The sequence below is a fragment of the Macaca mulatta genome, chromosome 3 (assembly GCF_049350105.2).
Source record: "Macaca mulatta isolate MMU2019108-1 chromosome 3, T2T-MMU8v2.0, whole genome shotgun sequence".
Taxonomy (NCBI): domain Eukaryota; kingdom Metazoa; phylum Chordata; class Mammalia; order Primates; family Cercopithecidae; genus Macaca; species Macaca mulatta.
In genome coordinates, this window is record NC_133408.1 from 4994941 (window position 1) to 5014741 (window position 19801).

Below are 19801 nucleotides of genomic sequence, written 5' to 3' on the forward strand. Positions count from 1 at the left end.
ATGGCGACGCAGGACGCATTGGTGGAGGCGGTTGCTACCCACCTGCTAGAGGCGTTGCGGCTGGGATCCAGGCTGGGGCGAGACCATGTCGGACCTGGGCTCGGAGGAGTTGGAGGAGGAGGGAGAGAATGATATTGGGGTGAGAGCTTCTGATGAGAAGGGGCTTCCCGGGGTGCGCAGCGGTGGGGAAACCTCGAGGTTGGGTTTGGAGAGTGAGGAGGGGCAGAAGCCAGAGGTCTGAGCCACAGCTCCCCAGGAGGCCCCGGCAGGGACGAGGACCACGCCAGACACACCTACGTGCATCCTGGAAGCTGGTGGTGAAAGGTGAAATGACATCTGGTTACCACATCCCGCCTCGTTCTTCCCCCACCCCCATCCTGCCTCCCATTAAAGGCAAAGATTTCCCAGCAGAAGGCTTTGGAAGTTTCCTCCTCCCTGTGTTAATTCCCATCGAGGCAGTTTTCTTAGATGAGCAGATCATCCCACGCTGCCATACTGCCCTTGAACAAGTCATTTCTGTAGCTGAGATTAGCTCCCTCGGCATTTGGATGCATGGAGGAAAGTTGCTTCCTGGCAGACTCCAAGAAATGCTGAGGAGGCCCTGGGCTCAGAAGAGGGTTCCTGAAGGTATTACCTTATAGGTGTATCCTCACATGTGCTTTCTTCAGTCCCTTCTGAACTGACCCAGGTCTTTGGAGTTATTTCCTGGCTTAGGCAGCAGAGAGGAGAAAGAGCTGCACACCCAGCCTGTGAGCTGGGTTCTGTGTGGGAATATTTCTACCACCCAGAAAGTAGTTCCTCCCTACTCCGTAGGGTGACCTCTCCATGGCTGACAGGTAGGGAACCTCAGCCGCTATGGTCTGCATGCACAGTAGAGTTGAGGTACTTTCAGAATTAACTGAAAAATCTAGCCACTCTGCAGTGGTGCTGTCAGTGCCTGCCCAGACCTTTTTGCTAGCTCTGGGCACTCATCTCCCAGCTTCTGCCTGATTTGCTGCTCAGCTACCACTTCTGTGCACTGGAACTACCTGCCCAGTATGGAGAGCCAGAAGTGCCTGAAATTCACATCCAGCCAGACAGCCAGTAACTAGTGCAAGAAGCAGGACAAAGTCTGCAGTGCAATTGATGCCCCTAGAGTGCCTGCTGGATTAGGCCAAGTCTGGGACTTCACCTGCAATGGCATCCTTCCTTAGCTGCCTGCCCTTTCATGTCTTCTTCCCTGCCCTCTTTACTACTTTCTCCCAGGAGAGCACTGAAAAAAATCAGGCCAGGCGCAGTGGCTCACGCCTGTAATCCTAGCACTCTGGGAGGTCGAGGTGGGCAGATTGCCTGAGCTCAGGAGTTCGAAACCAGCCTGGGCAACACAGTGAAACCCTGTGTCTACTAAAATACAAAAAATTAGCTGGACATGGTGGCAGGCACCTGTAATCCTAGCTACTTGGGAGGCTGAGGCAGGAGAATGGCTTGAACCCGGGAGGCAGAAGTTGCAGTGAGCCGAGATCACGCCACTGCACTCCAGCCTCGGTGACAGAGCGAGACTCCGTCTCAAAAAAAAAAAAAAAAAAAAAAATCCCTTGTTCAGGGTCTGCCTCTAGGTGAGCCCAACCTGTAACACTTGCACAGACAAACGAGCTTTCTAGTTTATCTCCTCAAATGACCCCACTGAATTTGTAACTTTTTACTGCCTATAATTTTTAGGTTCAGATCACATTTGGGGTCATTTTAAAGGATTTCTCTCTCGTTCAGCCACCCCAGCGGCTCAGTGTTGGATGTATTGGGAAGCCTCTTGGATGGAAGGAGGGGACTTTTGTACATTTTGATGTAAACTAACCCTGAAACAAATCTGTAAGGTCACCGATTTTTACCTTATATTCTAGGCAGGAATTAGTGGGCCAAACAGTGCTAGAAAAGGGAAAGAATTGAACAGATGTTTATTTCTAAAGTCCTCATTGTAGTGTGTCAGTACTTGTGTTATAATAAAATTATATACATCCAATTCCATTTTTAATTTTAATTTTTAATAAATTTTATTATGTATATTTAAGAAATACAGTGTGATATGAGAGACCTGTGTTAAATCATTACTGGATGCTTTCAGCATGTTATTATTTACTACATTCACTCTATACCCATGTATTAGGTGGTAAGGAATGTTTATTTTCTGAAGGATAGGAAAATTGCAAGCTTTGGTTACATTTTTTATTGATTTACTTTTAAGATAGACACATAATTGAGCTGGCATGGTGGCTCATACCTGTAATTCCAGAACTTTGGAAGGCCAAAGTGGGAGGATCGCTTGAGTCCAGGAGTTTGAGACCAGCCAGGGCAATATAGTGAGACCTTGTCTCTACAAAAAAAAATTAAAAATTAGCTGGGAATGGTGGTGCATGCCTGTAGTCCCAGCTATCAGGAGGCTGAGGTGGGAGGATCACTTGAGCCTGGGAGGCAGAGGTTGCAGTGAGCTGAGATTGTGCCAACTCCAGCCTTGGCAACAGAGTGAGGCCCTGTCTAAACAAAAACAAAAACAAAAACAAACCATAGATAGATATGTAATTATTGCAGCATTGGGTCATGAGTGTTTGAACCTTAAGTCTCTTGCTAGGGATTTTAAAAATAAGATAAACTTAATTGACAAGAGAGCCCTGTGTACTTCTCAGTGCACTCCTACCTGTCCCTTCCATCAGATATTCCTTGCAGGGCAAAGGTCTCTTCAGGCCACACCCCACCCCAGGGATCATTTGAGGGAAGAGTTGCTTCTCTCAGGGCATTTGCCTTTGAAATCATGGATTACTGAAGGAAGCAAATGGGGAGGTATTTTTGTGTGGAACTATTCTACCTGCAAGTGCTATTTCAAGCATGTTCCTCCTAAAAACACAGCTTAGAGTATCTAGCATTTTTCACAAATTGGTTAACCTTGTTGACAGGGTAAAGGGTTATCACAGTGATTGCAAGCTCCTTGCTGGAGGGAGGGAATGAGGCTTCCGCCCTGGACATGTGCTGGGGTGTGGCCTTGGACCAGTGCCTCATCTAGCCCAGGCGTGGTTACCTACCTCAGCTGTAAGGTGGGAAAGGTGGGACAATTGAGTATAGTGCCAAGGATTTAGTATAGTGGGATGATTCAAGGGTATGATATTTATAAAATGCTTAGCATCTGGTTAGCGCATAATGAATGGTAGCTGTAATTGTGTCAATTTTCATTACCTAGGAATATGAGGGGGCTCGGAATGAGGCAGGCGAAAGGCACGGACGCGGGAAGGCGCGGCTACCTAATGGGGACACCTATGAAGGGAGCTACGAATTCGGTAAAAGACATGGCCAGGTCAGAACTGTTGACTTGACTGGATGGTTTTCTCTATTTAATGCTCTGTTAGTAAATGCTACATTCAGCAATGACATGAATGATATAATCAATGTGTTTCAGGGGACCTACAGATTTAAAAATGGTGCTCGATATATCGGAGAATATTTTAGAAATAAAAAGCACGGTCAAGGCACTTTTATATATCCAGATGGATCCAGATATGAAGGTAAAATGTTATCACTAAGCAGATTTTTGTGTTGCAGAAGTTTGTTTTTGTTTCTTTATAATTGAACTTGTCTGTGAATACTGACATGTATGAGAAAGCTGAAAGTGCTCCAGATTAGTCATTCAACGAACAGATTGTGTTACTATATTCACAGGATTGACGCAGAAACATGAAAGGCTTGTAATTAATTAACTCACTAATGAATCTGTAGTGGGAAATCTGTCCCTGTGGCCAGCATGTCCATGTTCTGGGAGCAGACAAAAGGGAGGCTGCTGGGTGAATGCAGGCCTCGGAGCTGGTGGACCCACGGCTTCAGCTGCTCTGCGGCATTCATCTTCCTGAACCTGTCTTTGCATTTTCCATTTCTGACCAACCCCGCATCTGACGGATGTGTTATTTCTTTAACTCGAGTGTTTCCTTACATCAGGGCTTCCTGTCTGGGAGTCGTCCTGCCTTGTTAAACTGACTTTTCCTATCTGTGCCGTAATTCCTTACAGGCCAATGTTATGTTTGAGGAGGATTCTTTTTCCTTTATTTCCAAGAGCCTCCCTGCTGCCCCTTGTGCCATTGTCACCTGGTGTGATCACACATTAGTGATATCCGAAACCTGGGAAGGGGGACAGGCAGGGAACGAGCTGTGAGTCTTCAGAAAGTGTATGCAAAATTCTGTGTTCTGGGCTTTTTGTTTTTTCCCTAGGAAGAAGGAAATTGTATAGTTTTCTTCAGATTTCCAGAAAGATCTGTGGCCCTGTCCTTGTACTCTGGTGACAATAGGTGTGACCTTGCCTCAGCTTTCTCCTCTGTAGCATGGTGAGGCATCTGCAACCGTGCCTGATCCATAGTGAGCGCTCAGTAACAGGCTAGGACTGTGAGGTACCACGTGTGACAGCATCACTTCTTAGTGAGGAGGACATATTCTTAGAAAGTGCAAGCTATAGTTGCTTGCTTTGCTCCTAGATAAAATAAGAACCAGTAGGTGGTTCTTATTTTAATAGATGTCAGTGATGATTCTGTCCAATTCTGAAACCACGATGAAGGGTGTTAATATCGTCCCTGTTAGACAGAATTTGTTTTGTTTTGTTTCATAAATCCCAGAAGGCTTGCTCTATAAGAAGCACCATCTGCTTTTTAAATCAACTTTAAACAATTTAATTTGGGGCTTAATTTAACTCTTTCCAAATTCTTATGCACCTAATCTCATTCTTGTCCCTTTTGATTTTAGTGTAGATATCGATATAATTTGAACAACACACACACACGAAGATATTTAGAATAAGGGATTTAAGGAATTTTGAATATGAAGGTTTAAAAGGGGTAACTGTTTCTCTGACACCAAATGCATGGATTTTCCATGCTATGTACTTCTCCAGTCTTCTGTGTACACCAACTGAGTTTCCAATGATGCAACTCCATTCTGACACCACCCAGAGTTAGCACAGACCCCACAGGTTAAGGGCTCAGTTTCCAAGACTGCCCCACTTCAGATGTCAACATCAAGTTGTGGATCCCTAGGGTACCCGTGCTTCTATCTGACTCAGCTACAAATTGGGGGTTCCTACAACACCCTACTCAGGTTTGATATGTGCCATAGTGGCTCATAGGACTAAGGAAAACACTTTACTTAGGTTTACTGGTTTACTGTAAAGAATACTATAAAGAATATGGACGAACAGCCAGATGCAGAGGTACACAGGGAAAGGCCTCGAAGGTTCCCAAGCATAGGAGCTTCTGTCCTTGTGGAGGTGGCATGCACCATCCTCCTGGCTCATGATACGTTTACCACCCCAGAAGCTCATCAAATCTTGCTCAAGAGTTTTTATAGAGCTTAATCTCCAGCCCCTTCCTTCTTCTTTCCCAGAGTTGGTGGGTGGGGCTGGAGGTTCCAACCTTCTTATCACTTGGTCTTTCTGGTGTTCAGTCCCATCTTCAGGCCATCCTGAGCCTCATTTGCATAAGTTCAGGTGTGGTCAAAAAAGTCTCATTTTGACTGACAAAAACATTTCTATCAGTCAGGAAATTTCAAGGGTTTTAGGAGCTCTGTGCTGGGAACCATGAATAAAGACCAATATTTCTTTATTATGCCACGCTAACATATAAAGCTCATCTGGTAACAGTTGGGATTTTTGATTCTCCAGATGGCTTTGTATCTTAAAGGGCGCAAGATATAGCCACTACCCAGAGACTTACTCTCTGACAAAAGTTTAAATAAGTATCTTACTTCATTAAGGCAGTAATGGAAACTGAGGTCAGATTGTAACATAGTAAGCCAATACTCTTCCAATCACAAAATCTCAGTTAATGTGTGACTGAGTTATTCATAACAGTGTATCTTGGCTGGCTGCCATCACAATGGGCCAGAATGGTTTTGTGCAGGTCAGTGTGTTCAATGTCAGAACCCTGCGGCCTAAAGCCCAGTACCCTACCTGTCTCCCAGATGGTCAGACAAGTCCAATTAGGGAATCCAGGAACCAGCAGAGGCTACAGTGCTGCAGGAGAGGAGTGGGGAGACAGTCCTGGGTGGCGGGTGACTTGGATACAGGCAGGAAGGCAGAGGTTTTTAGGGGTAGTGGGAGATGAGATGGAGGGGAGAGTGGGTGCCAGATGTTGGGGAGGCCTGGACCCCATGTACTGATTCTGAGGGTTGGGGGTTTAGGGCCAGCTGAGGACTCTGAGGTTAAGGAGGAGAAAGAGCATCGCTGTTCCCTCCTGGCCTTGTTACCTGTCAAACAGAACTCATCAAAACACAGAAGTTTAATAATGACATTGTGGAGAAACGAGAATGATATGATAACTTGAAGCTGGGTTTTTTGGAAGCTCTCAAATGGTAGGAGCTGGAAAAATGAGCACTTGACTCTTGGGATGCTTGTGGAGAAGAGAGCATGGTGTTAGAATCAGACAGACTCCAATTTTCATTTCAGTCTTGCTACCCACCAGCTGTGGGACCTTGGGCAATGCATACAGTCTCTCTGCTTTTCAGGTTCTGCATCTGTAAAACCGTATTTCAGCTATTACACATACCAAATGCTGTGGCAAGTGCACGGAACCCTGCCCAGGGTCTGACACTGCGTGTTTCCCCATAAGTGTGGGCTTCTTCTCTCCTGTGTTTGACTTACCCAGCAGTGTAGGGAGCCAGCGTGGCAAGACCATGGGCCAGCCTGGCACACCAGTGATCAACCAGCATTTGAGGTGGGAGGAGCATCTTGGAGAGCTTCTCATTTTAAATTGTCTTCAATCCCAAGTGCCAGACACACTGCTCTACCCGAGGAGCACCCAGCTCCACACCAACCAACTGACCCACCAACCAGCCAATCAAACAGCCAACCAGTCACCCAACCAGTCAACTGACTAGCCAACCAACCAACCAGCCAACCAACCAATTAACCAACGAACCATCTAACCAACCAACCAACTAGCCAGCCAGCCAACCAACCAACCAACCAACCAGCCAAGCAAACAGCCAACAAACCAACCAACCAGCCAACTGACTAGCCAACCACCCAGCCAACCAATTAACTACCCAATCAGCCAGTTAACCAACCAACCAACCAACCAACCAACCAATCGGTTAATCAACTAACCAACCAACCAGCCAGCCAGCCAACCAACCAGCCAACCAGTTAGCCAACCAACCAGCCAACCAGTTAACCAACCAACCAACCAACCAATTGGTTAACCAACTAACCAATCAACCAACCGGCCAGCCAACCAACCAGCCAACCAGTTAACCAACCAATCAACCAACCAACCAACCAGTTAACCAACCAACCAACCAACCAACCAACTGTGGGAGTTACTCCTGAAGAGAAATATAGTTGGAAAAAACCTCAGTTGACAAGGTTAAGAATGATCAGAAAGTATAGGATTGGGGTAGAAAGACTTTAAAAAAAAAATTAAGTGCAAATTTAAAGCCACGATAATAAAGTTTATAAATGTCATTCACCTCAAAAAAGGAAACTTGACTCATAGCTGTTAGAGATGTGCCTCAGCAGGTGACTTTTCTCTGAATTACCTTCTCCTTTTGTGCAGGGTCCCTGTGGTGGCATTACAAAATGCTGGGCAGAGCCTCTTAACAGGTTTTTTAAGTAGATTGGGACTTTAAAAAATTTTGCTCACAGTCCTCATGGTGCAAAACTTAGTGTCTTTTGCAACATTATTGTTCTCTTTTATTTTTGAAAATTTTCTGCAAAATATATAATATATTTTTCTTGCAATGACACCCTGGAGACCCTCTGACATGGCCAAGAGAGGAGGGATATAATAATGTTGTCATGATCTTTTGTTGGGAAGAAACCAAATGATGTACCTGTTTCAGCTGAGGTCTCTGTGCCCCAGGGCTGTGCTGGAATCACTTCATAATAGCTCACAAAAACCCATTCTATGCATCTCTTCCCAGCTCCATGTGTAGCTTGAAATTGGCCACAGTGTGAATATTTACACCACAGAAACTGGCAAATGCTACAAATCCAGGCACATCACTGCCCCTTAAGATCCAGACAAATCCCTCTAGGTATTTGCACATCCTCGTGGTTACTTTAGGTTCAGGCACCTGAAGTATTTTTTACCGAATTATCTCAGTTTGGAGATCTTCATCTCTCTTGTTCATGTTGTTCCTGTCACACATCACATCATGGGGCCTAGTCCTCTTCCTTAATTGTTAGCGGTTGCCACCTTCCCTCTATGAATTTTTGGTAAGTCTGCTCTTTTCTGAATGACTACCCACTTTTTGAAGTTGTGCCATGTAGCTTTTTGTGCTGCCTTCCCTGTCCTCGGCTGCTGCTCAGGTGCCAACCTCCCATCCCCAGGCTGGTGCTGGCGCCCTGGGGACATGCACTGTCCTTTGTACAGCTGTTTGTTCATCTCACAAAGTGCACAGGACATTGTAGGTGCTGAGTAAATACTGGAATGATTGAGGAAATAAATATGTAGAAATTCCTTCTGTAGGTAAATTTTGGGGTTATTCACGTAAACAAATATTGCTTGAATAATTAGCATTTTCTTAGCCTATTGGGTATTCTTTATCTTCATGTGGAAGTAGGTCCAGTTTTTGTGTAAGCCAGAAGCTTATATACATTTTGGGAACCCTCTTTAAGAAAAACAAAATATAAAGTTGGTATAAAAGTGAATTTTCATTTGTAATGATAAATCAAAATAAGTTAAAAATTTAAAAATACCACAAACATCACAGAATCTAAGTAGCCTGAGTTTTAATGTCTGACATACTTCTAGAATAGCTTTTCTCTACCTTTTGTTAGCTAATACTCTTTGAATGCTTCTCCATATGGCAACCATTTTGTAATGTTTTCTATAGAGAGAATACAAATATAATTCCTTCTTTTCTCTTTGATCAATAAATTGATCAACACTTGCTTTTTATTATTCATAGTCTCAAAACGTATCATTTAGCTTAATGACTTGGTGTAATATGCACGTTTTTAAGAGATGTCTCCTTTGGGAGACCTCTATTAATTTTCTTTCATATGTGAGCTGTAAGATTTAGGACATTTTGAGTTTTCTAGTGCAGGGATTCATACTGTGGTTGACAACAGTAGTTTGCAGTTGTCTGCATTGTGGAGTAGTGCTATGAGTTTTATGATATCCTTGCCAATTTCAGTACTTCCTACCAAGCCTCTGAGGACTTAGCAGAAGCCTGTATGGAGGTGAGGAGGTGAGGGAAGAGGCATGGCTCAGCCACGGCATGGCTCAGCCACGGCATGGCACTGGCGGATAGAGCTGCTGTGCAGCTGGGGTTAGGGTGGCACGTTGGAGCCAGATGATTGGGTGGGAGATAGACTGAAATGCTGGCAGGTGGCTGAGGATAGACGATCAAGCCCTAGAGTTGTTGCTGGATCACTAAACATTTGCAAGGTAAATGAAGTGTGGTGTTAGGATCACTGGCAATGGGTCAGACAACCCTGGTTTGTCTCCCTCCTTGTTGCGTCTTCGTGGTGCTTCTGACTAACCTGTGAATTGTGCTTGTTAGTACATGCAGGTGGCTGTGGCCCACATCCACACACCTCATTCTACCTGTACCCCGTGAATGCCTGACTCAGCCCTCCTTTAGCCCACTCTCCACCGTGACTATGGCCCACATCCATACACCTCACTCTACCTGTACCCCGTGAACGCCTGACTCAGCCCTCCCTTAGTCCACTCTCCACCGTGGCTCAGCACCCATGCCATCTGGCAGAAAAGGAAGAGGGGTGGAGGGACATTAGAGTGGAAACAGACAGCAGCCTTGGTCGGTGCTGTTAAAAGTCTCTCTTCTGCAGGGTTTCCCGAGCAGAAGGGGCCTGTGTGTGCATGGGGCCCCGGATGTAGCTTCATTTGCTTCACAACACATCCACCTCTGCCATGGTTAACAGTTTGAAGACATAGTACAGGGCATCGATCCCTTCTTCTCACCTGGGCTTGCCTTTGTGTTGTTCCTTTCAGGAGAGTGGGCAAACGACCAGAGGCACGGCCACGGTGTATACTACTACGTCAATAATGACACCTACACTGGAGAGTGGTTTACTCACCAAAGGTTCGGTTTCTATCTTGAGTCTTATGGGATTTGCTTATGTAGTGAGAACATGATGTCTGCAGATTGTTTACACTTATTAAGGAACAGAATCATAACAAAAGCCCAGTTACCAACTCTGCCAGGCAGGTCCAATCTTCCTATGGCTTTGAGGCAAGGATGCCTTTCTGTGCAGGTGTAGACTCAAGTAACTGATATCTGCACCTCAGTTGGGGCTGAGCACATGAGTCTTTCACTCAAGAGCCCTAGGGGAACCTGAACCAGAAGAGCCACTGGGGAACCTGAGCCGCAGCTCCCACTAGCTCTGCCTCTTCCCTGGGGAAAGCGGCCGACACACAGAGGCTTGCCTCTGTCCAGCCGGCCTGTCCTCTGTGCCTCTGGCAATGTCCTGTGCTTGGGGCACACTGAGCAGGGGGCACCTTCTGACTAGACACAGATACAGAAGCTACATCGCTCTTGAGCCTGCATCAGCCTGGGCCCCCCTCAATGTCAATGTCTGTGTTTTAAACCTGGGAGATTTTTCACTGTGCTGGAACAAAATACCATGTTCCCCTTGTCTTAACCAGGCACGGGCAAGGCACCTATTTATACGCGGAGACGGGCAGTAAGTATGTTGGCACCTGGGTGAACGGACAGCAGGAGGGCGCGGCCGAGCTCATTCACCTGAACCACAGGTACCAGGGCAAGTTCTTGAACAAAAATGTAAGTCCATGGGAAGTGACATTTGCCAATAAAGTGCAAAATAACCCCCTCTGGCAGCCTGTGCAAATGTGTGATCGGAGAATACTAAAAACTCAGAGAAAACTGAGTCCAGCCTATTCAAATGTGGGGAACAAGACAGCTGTGCCATTCTCTGAGCCTCTGGTACCCACAGAGGACAGAACTGGGGGGAGGGAGGGTTTGGCCCATTTCTCTGGGTCTCAGTACAAACTCCCACCGTCTTTCAGCGGGGACCTGTTGCATTGTTATAGAACACGTGGGGGCATCGGAACCTCTTGTGTGTATTCCTTCTCATCGGTAAATCAGATACCAAATATCTATTTCCTGCAATTGAGCACGGAGGGGTTTGTGTTTTGTTTCTCTGGAAGGGGTGGTGCGCCATCCCTGGGGAGGAAGACCCCCAGCTCCCTCCTCGTGCTGCAGGCCAGCCTGCATGCTCCTAGTCGTGGTGGGAATTGAGGCTGCCGAGGGCCTGGCCCTGGGTCTGGAGGCTTGCCAGCTTCCAGCACCCACGGTGGGCCGTTTCTGCTCGGAAGACTTGGTGGTTCCTTTTGCCCTTCTTGTACAGAGAAACCTTGAATAATTCAGAAGCTAATACTCAGGCCGTTGTGGCAGCTCTGATCAGGGGTTGAGCAGAAACTTTCCCTGAAGAGAGAATTTGCGAGCACATTGGTGGTGGTAGAAGTTGACAGAGGGAATGTTTAGCTGATTTAATGAAGTCTCTTCAGACTCTTAGAACCCAGTTTTCATTTATATATAATTCATGCCCTAACCACAGATTTTACTTTTAGTCTTCATTAAAACAGCACATTCCCCTCAAACCCACACATTGTTTATATAATTCCCAGCAAATTTCTGTGGGTCTTTTTGGAGGAGATGGGAAGGTGGTTGCAGAGGAAGGGAATTTGATGAAAATGAATCTGGAAGAATCAATCAGCTTGTCCAGCCTAAACCAGTCTGAAAAACCAGGGTTAAAATGGAGGCTTTGCTTTGCTAGTTAGTAAAAAACTTTAAATTATACAAATAATACACAAGTACATTTCAATTGTAAAGCATTTAAACACGAGGATCCTGCCCCACTGCCCTGGGCCCAATCCTTCCATGCTATTTCTGTGTGTCATGTAAGTACATTCTAATACAGTCATCTGACACAGAATTATTGTTTGGGGGTTTTAATTACATAATTAGGATCATACTGTATCGGGATACAAAAATATACATAAAGATACATCTTTGTCATTTTGCACATTTGAGACTATTATGTAGGTTAGATAATGGAATTGTGAAACCTTTGAGGATTGGCATTTAAAATCACAATCAGTAGTGCCCGTTTTCCTAAAAACTGGTGTCAGTTAATACTCTTGCCAATAGAATATGAGTCTCTTTGGCATATATTCTCATCAATATTGGATATTCTCAGTCTTTAATGTTGTTTTTGTTTTTTTTCCAATCTTATGCGTAAAAAATGTCATCTCATTGTTAAATTTGTACTTCCCCGATTACTAGTGAGTCAAACATCTTGTCACCCATTTATTGCTGGTTTGTGTGTCTTCCTCAGAAAATTCCCCGTACATGTCCTTGTGGACAAGTTATCAGTACTACAAAGCTTCAATAATTAAAACAGTGTGATACCAGGATGCACACACACACACACACACACACACACACACACCGATGAAGCAAATTAGAAAGTCTAGAGACAGGTTCCAGTACATAAAATAATTTCACACACAATAAGGATGTCAAATTAATAAAGGGATGATGGGAGGAGTCAAGACATAGTGCTAGGAACTCTTGATAATTATTTGGGAGGAAAATAATAGTTTTGCCTTCACACAGATGAAGATACTTTCCAGAAGAAGTAAAGACTTAAGTGTACCCTAGGAAATATAGAAAAAAATGTTGATGAATATTAACGTTGAAATGAGGAAAGAGAACTTTCTAAACAGAAATAGAAAGGAAAACCCAGTAAGTTTAGCTTCATAAAAATAACTTCTTATAGATTAGAAAATGCTGTAAAGAAAATCTGAGAGATGACTGTCAAATGGAAGAGAATATTTGCAACATTTAATATATAAAGTGTTTTATCAATCAATGTGATTTAAATGGCTGAAAATCTTGAAAAAATGCAGGCTTACTAACACAGAAATGAAATGAATTAAAATTGTGAGACCCCATTGTTTTATATAAAAAAACATGTAAAAATAGAAAATTTTTACACTCCTAAAATCAAGAGTTTGAGGATCTGGGACTCTTAAGTGCAGTTGTGGGAATGAAGTGATCAGAGCCTCATCTAATCAAAATACATGTATGCTTTTGTCCAGAAATTCTGAGAATTTAAGAACGGTATCAAAAGCGTACATAAAGTTGTAACTCAGAGTATGTTTACCGGAGCGTTCTTTGTTAAAAAAAAAAAAAAAAAAAAAAATCAGTATCCCAAATACCAACAATGGTAACTGAGTAAAATAGGTTACAATCCATAGATGAAATAAAATACCAGGTGGCAACTGGTGTTAGGAAAGAATATTTGTAAATATGAGAAGTAGTTCATGCCCTATTTCTCAGTAAAAATAGAGTGTGAGTTAGTATGTACAATTATGATCAGATTTTTATTTAACAATGTACACTAGAAGCAAAGTTACAAAGAATGCATCAACATATTAGTAGTAGTTCCATCTCTAGCTAGTTTGCCTGTGGATGCTGACTCACTGAGGTTTTCTGAAAATGAATACAGCACTTTTATAAAAAAGTAAAATGTGGTTAAAGTTTTCAAAAGTAAATAAAACAGGGCACATACTTCCCAATTCCATTAGCCATGCGTTCATAAAAGCATTCTTTAATCTATGTTAGACTTTACCCAATTTTGTGATTTGAGGTGGGTATTGTGGTGGTGACATTTTTATTTTGTATTTTCTGCTGGGTATTGACATTTAAGAATAGTTTCTCTTTGCTCGCAGCCTGTTGGCCCTGGAAAGTATATATTTGATGTTGGGTGTGAACAACATGGTGAATATCGTTTAACAGATATGGTAAGTTGCAAAGCATGTATGGGGTTTTTACATTAACAGGCAAGTAGCTGCTCAAAACTATTGATCCTACAAGGTTGGAGGTGATTTGCCTAAAAGTTCTGCCAACTCTTAGGAACTTTCCCATTTTCATTTTCCTTGGTTGCATGTGTTAGTACAGAACTAAATTGCCAGAAGCAAACAATATCATTTCCCAGTTATTGCAGAACTCTAGACTTTGTTGATAGATACCGTTTTTGTCAATAGAAACTAATCCTGGCTGGGCACAATGGCTCACGCCTGTAATCCCAGCACTTTGGGAGGCCGAAGTGGGTGGATTGCTTGAGGTGAGGAGTTCGAGACCAGACTGGCCAACATGATGAAACCCTGTCTCCACTAAAAATACAAAAATTAGCTGGGCATAGTGGTGGACGCCTGTAATCCCAACTACTCAGGAAGCTGAGGCAGGAGAATCGCTTGAACCTGGGTGGCGGAGTTTGCAGTGAGTCAAGATCACACCACTGCATTCCAGCCTGGGTGACAGAGTGAGACTCTGTCTCAAAAACAAACAACAAACAACAAATAAACTAACCCTGAGTGGGAGGGTTCTAAATAGCATTAGGTCCCAGAAGTGACAACTGAATCTGTAACTGGTGTTGCCACAGTTTATCCAATGGCTGTTAGCTTGTCCAGTGTGTGGCATGCTCCTCTGAACGTGCCATTGGTAAGTCTTTCTCTCTTTTTTTCCTTTCCAATATCTAACATTAATATTAACACTACATTGGCATTGCCTGGTTGATAGTAAAGCTAGTCAGCTAATATTGCCATTATAAGGCATCAAGATATGTGTATGTGTGTTGAGGTGGGAATATCTGTGTTCCTGTTCCTCTCATTATTAATGTCTGACCAATCCCTGTAGATAATTAGAAATTCAGTAACATTTCCTGACCCTGGTGCTGGTTTTGATCCTTTTGACTTATTTCTTTAGCTGAGGTCATTCTCATGGTAAGAAGTTTTGAGTTTTAAGGAGGAGCGTGAACCTGGCAGGCACACGTGTGGAATCATGCTTTTGTTTGCTTTTTGGTCTCTGAAGTTTTCGAGGCGTCCCTTCCTAGTGAGTTAAGAATATATTATTGTACACAAAGTCTCCCATATCTGCATACTTCCTTTCTGAAGAAAGCTGGGGAACGGATTATTGGGGCCCACCATCACATCAGTGCCCTTTCAACCTGGGTTAGTCCTTTTTGTGCTGCTATAAAGGAATTCCTGAAGCTAGGTAGATTATAAAGAGGAGAGATTTATTTGGTTTACGGTCCTGCAGGCCGTACAAGAAGCATGGCGCCAGCAACCGCCTGGCCTCTGGGGAGGTCTCAGGAAGCTCCCGCTCATGATGGAAGGTGAAGGGGAGCTGGCACCACAGCTCAAAAGAGGAGGAAAAGAGAGGGGAGGAGGTGCTGGGAATTTTTTTTTTTTTTTTTTTAACAACCAGTTCTCGTGTGAACTAATAGAGCAAGAACTCACTCATCACCACAGGGAGGGCACCAAACCATTCATGAGGGATCCGCCCCCTTGACTCAAGCACCTCCCACCAGGCCCCACCTCCAACCCTGGGGGTCACATTTCAACATGGGAATTGAAGGGGACAGACACCCAAACTGCCGCAACCTGAGCCGAGTCATCTCGTTTTGTTTTCTCATTGCTGTGTCCCTCTTCAACCCCTTGGCATCACCCAGAGGCCCTGCTTTAAACCGACTCCTCGTCACCTTGGGGTTGGCTGTGAGGCTGGGGAAGGCCCCCCTTGGTCACAGGAGGTAGACGTCACACTGCGGGGAGCTTGGAAGGCTGCGGGAGATCCTGTGCACGAGGGTCTGTCCTGCACCTGCTCCGTGCCACCCACTGCTGTCTCTACCTAGTGCTCCATCCTTTCACCCCAAGGGCCCTGGCCTGGAATCCTAAGTCTAAACTCATCACCAGTTTTTCAATTCAGTGCTCTCCACAGTTTTTTTTTTTACATGGAGTTTCGCTCTTGTTGCCCAGGCTAGAGTGCAATGGCGCGATCTCGGCTCACCGCAAACTCCACCTCCCGGGTTCAAGCGATTCTCCTGCCTTGGTCCCCCACCCCCGCGCCGAGTAGCTGGGATTACAGGCATGTGCCACCACGCCCAGCTAATTTTGTATTTTTAGTAGAGACGGGGTTTCTCCATATTGGTCAGGCTGGTCTCAAACTGTCGACCTCAGATAATCCGCCTGCCTCAGCCTCCGAAAGTGGTGGGATTACAGGCGTGAGCCACCGTACCCAGCCCTCCAGACAGTTTTATAAACTTTTCTCGTTTTTCTTCCTAGAGTCTGTTAGATTCTAAAACCGAAGGGAGTCTTTGAACCTTTATCCCGTAACCTCCCATGATCGAGTGACTGTCCATGCTCGGTTGCTGCCTCCCTAGTGGCCGGAGCCTGGACATCCCCAGGGCACTCTTGGCCCTGACCTCAGCCACCCTCTTTTCCTGATTCCTGCTCCTGCGATGTTCTGCTTTCTGCACATCACTCTGGCCACGGTTATTTAGTTTCCCAAAACAGCCCGTGGTTGCTCACGGTCCGCCTTCTTGGCTGTGACCAGAATCCTGTGTGGCCTCACAGTGCCCTGTCTTCTTTACTGCTGCTTCTCCTGCTTTGCTCCAGCTAAAAGGAACCACTGGCTACGGGCAGGTCCCTAGCAAACCAGAAAATGAAATGGACAAAATGCTTGATTTTGTTGCTAAGTATGAGGCCCTACCTCCTCCGAGCATGGATTCTGCATGCACCGCAGGGTGCTCTGGTCTGGGTGGACGGCAGCTTCCTATAAGTCATCTGCATCTTACAAAACATAGAGGAATTTGACATACTGTCCTCCCCCGAGGTTCCACTCCATTTACGTGTGTGTGTGTGTAACCTCTTACACAGAGTCAGAAGCTTAAGAAAGACAGTCGGCTTTAGGATTCGATTGTGACAGGGATGTATTTAGTCTTTTGCTGGGATTTCCATGGGGTTGGACACCTCTCACCTGTTCCCTGAAGGAACCTATTGGTTAAATGGATATATTGTCAGCACTGGTAATAACTGTTTAGGTTTACCGGTGATTGAGAAAGTTTTTAAAATTGTGCAGTGATAAAAATAAAGCCCATCTTACTAAGTGCTTTGCAGCTTTAGACTCTACTGGAAAAAGTTCCTAGAAGTCAGTATTTCAGGACGATGAGAGGAAGGTAGAAAGAGCATCAGTAACATCTAAGGGAGAATTACTGATATAAGCCCCAAGCCCTGTTGCTGTTTAGGAAAAGCCACCCATGAAATAATGTAGCAGCAACCTGAGGGCTTTGTCAAAGGCCACCCACTGTGCTATGGGGATGGATTAGGATGGTGGTGGAACAGAAGAGCCTCCGTGTTCTCTTTCCCTGGTAAGGGGATGTATACCCTCTAGAGTAGGGGTTGCCAAGCTGCAGCCCATGGTTCACACCCTGTTTCTTTTTAGATTATGGTTTTATATGTACATTTATATTTCTCACCCTGGCTCTTTCGAGATCCGTTCTCAACCCTGAGATTATACCACGGATAGTCGGCAACTGGTCTGACTCCTGAGTGACATCCTAAAAAGGCTGAAACACAAGCCAAAACCTGTCTTTCAAAACCTGTCCTTCCTCCCTCACTTTTCATATCCAGACCAAGATGACACAAATGTTGGTAAATGTACATTTTTGCACTTAAAATAGGAAAGAGGAGAAGAGGAAGAGGAGGAAGAATTAATAACTGTTGTTCCAAAATGGAAAGCTACCAAAATCACGGAATTGGCCTTGTGGACACCAGCCCTCCCCAAGGAGCCGACCTCTACGGACGGACCTGGCCAAGAGGGTCCAGGAGCTGAGAGTGTGGGGCGCCCCTGGGCTGTGGGGTGGAGGGTGTGGGGCACCTTTGGGCTGTGGGACAGAGGGTGTGGGGCACCCCTGAGCTGTGGGATGGAGGGTGTGAGGTGCCTGTAGGCTGTGGGAGTTGTGGACATCCTGTTTTCAGGCCAGCTGTAGTTGGACTCTCTGAAAATCAGATGCTGGGTCAGTTGAGTGTGCGGGATGTTATTAGGGAGAGCCTTTGGGATTGGAGGACACTCCCAGGGAGCGGAGGGGAGAGGAAAGAAACAGGGTTGATTGGACAGAGGCAGAGGCGTGGCCTCCACAACCTTGCTTCATTCCATGGGGAGCACTGTGGCGTCCTGGGGACCTTTATCCCCTCACCTAGGTCAGTGAGTGAATGTGGGTATGACCCCAGGCTGGCACTGACAGCAGCTGGGGGGACAGTCCTTCCTTGAAGAAGGGTCCGCATGGTGCCTCCATGTCCAACCCAGTGGTCTTCCTGGAAGTCCTTAGCGTGCTGGGGAAAGTTGAAGGTGGCTACGCTGGGTGAGATCCCTTCCATGACAAGCGGAGGAAAGCCAAGTCCGATTGGCTCCGTGAAAGAACGCTCATGCTGCTAAGAATGTCTTGGCTCACGTGACTGGGAAGCTCGGGGACAGCCCACAGCATGGCCGGGCAGCCTCTGCCCTCTGTCCCAGCTCTCCTCTGTGCTGGCTCCTCTGGCTGGCACTCTCAGGAACCCCAGGGGACTTCTCTTTCTCAATAGTCTCATCAACACCCTCAGGAATGAAAGTTATCAGACCACCTGCTCCCATCCCTGAGCCACTGACTGCAGTGGGGCCTGGGTTGCTCCGCGGGCCAAGCCTGGGCTGGGCTGGGTGGATGTTGAGATGGGGAACACAAGGTGCTGCCAGTGGGAGGGGGAGGGTGGGGGCACGGCAGCCTCGGGGACAGCTGCCCTGCACAGGTCTGCAGGCTCCATTGTTCCCAGGAACTCAGGCTTCTGACCTGTGTTTTATCTCAGGTACAGGAGAACCTGGGGAGGAGGCCCAGGGTCTGCTGGAGGGCTTTGAGGGTGAGACGGACATGAGGCCTGGAGATGAAGATGCAGACGTCCTCCGGGAGGAGAGCCGGGAGTATGACCAGGAGGAGTTCCGCTATGACGTGGACGAGGGTGAGGTCCCTGCGCAGGGAAGTGGGGCGAGGGCCTGCCCACAGGGGCCATGAACAGTGGGATTCCCCTTCCCTCCACCAAGGTCTGCCTTCAGCTGGGCTCCAAGGACTTGGGGAAGACTTAGGGGGCCCCCTGTGAGCCCTCACTGGAGCCATCGCAAAATATTACTCCCTTGCACCCTCCTGCAAGCTAGGCTGCAGTGGGAATGGCCTGGGTGTGCAGCGGTGCCCATGCTCTTTATCACAGGAGGACCGCCCCCAGGCCAGAGAGCCCTGTCAGACATGCAAAGCCTGGCATTCTTTTCTTGCGTGATTTTTTTCTTTTTTCTTTTTTTTGAGACAGAGTCTCGCTCTGTCACCCAGGCTGGAGTACAGTGGTGCGATCTTGGCTCACTGCAACCTCCACCTCCTTGGTTCAAGCAATTCCCCTGCCTCAGCCTCCCAAGTAGCTGGGATTACAGGTGCATGCCACCATGCCCGGCCAATTTCTTTGTATTTTTAGTAGAGATGGGGTTTCACCGTGTTGGACAGACTGATCTCAAACTCCTGACCTCATGCAGTACACCCACCTCGGCCTCCCAAAGTGCTGGGATTTGCATGATTTTTAGCAGGGCTGACTCACCGGAGTGTGGTTTAAGATGAGTGGTGTTGGGAACTAGCTCTTTTTAAATGGGTTTGGATATAAGATTAATCTAGAAACTTCTGCCTCTGCCACCTCATAGGGCAGGGATCTGACCTCAGTTCTGACTGACTGAAGCTTCGGGTTCCTGGAATCTTTAAAAATCTTTCCCCAAGTGCTTGTGGGCACTTGCAGAAAGCCTGGAGAGAGGACTCTCTTCCCTTAACGCACTTTTCACATCTGACTGAAAGAGGGCATCATGGTTGTGAGGGAAAGGGCCGTCTGGGAACAGCCTGGGCATGGTGGCCTCGGGCACAGGGTCTGCAGTCCCATTCCACTTAGTTTGTCTCTGTTGTAAATTG

General features: G+C 46.1%; 1 protein-coding gene across 3 annotated transcripts in view; it reads left to right on the top strand.

Moving 5' to 3' along the window:
• RSPH1 (radial spoke head component 1) overlaps window positions 1–19801 on the top strand; it is a 22188-nt gene continuing 2387 nt past the window's right edge. Inside the window, 8 exon segments of one of the 3 annotated variants that reach the window (NM_001194309.2) lie at window positions 1–139; window positions 3206–3319; window positions 3422–3527; window positions 9960–10050; window positions 10614–10749; window positions 13725–13796; window positions 17513–17666; window positions 18672–18821. In NM_001194309.2, coding sequence (NP_001181238.2) covers window positions 86–139; window positions 3206–3319; window positions 3422–3527; window positions 9960–10050; window positions 10614–10749; window positions 13725–13796; window positions 17513–17666; window positions 18672–18821 — 877 coding nt within the window. In that variant the 5' untranslated portion in view covers window positions 1–85. 3 annotated transcript variants of the gene reach the window in all.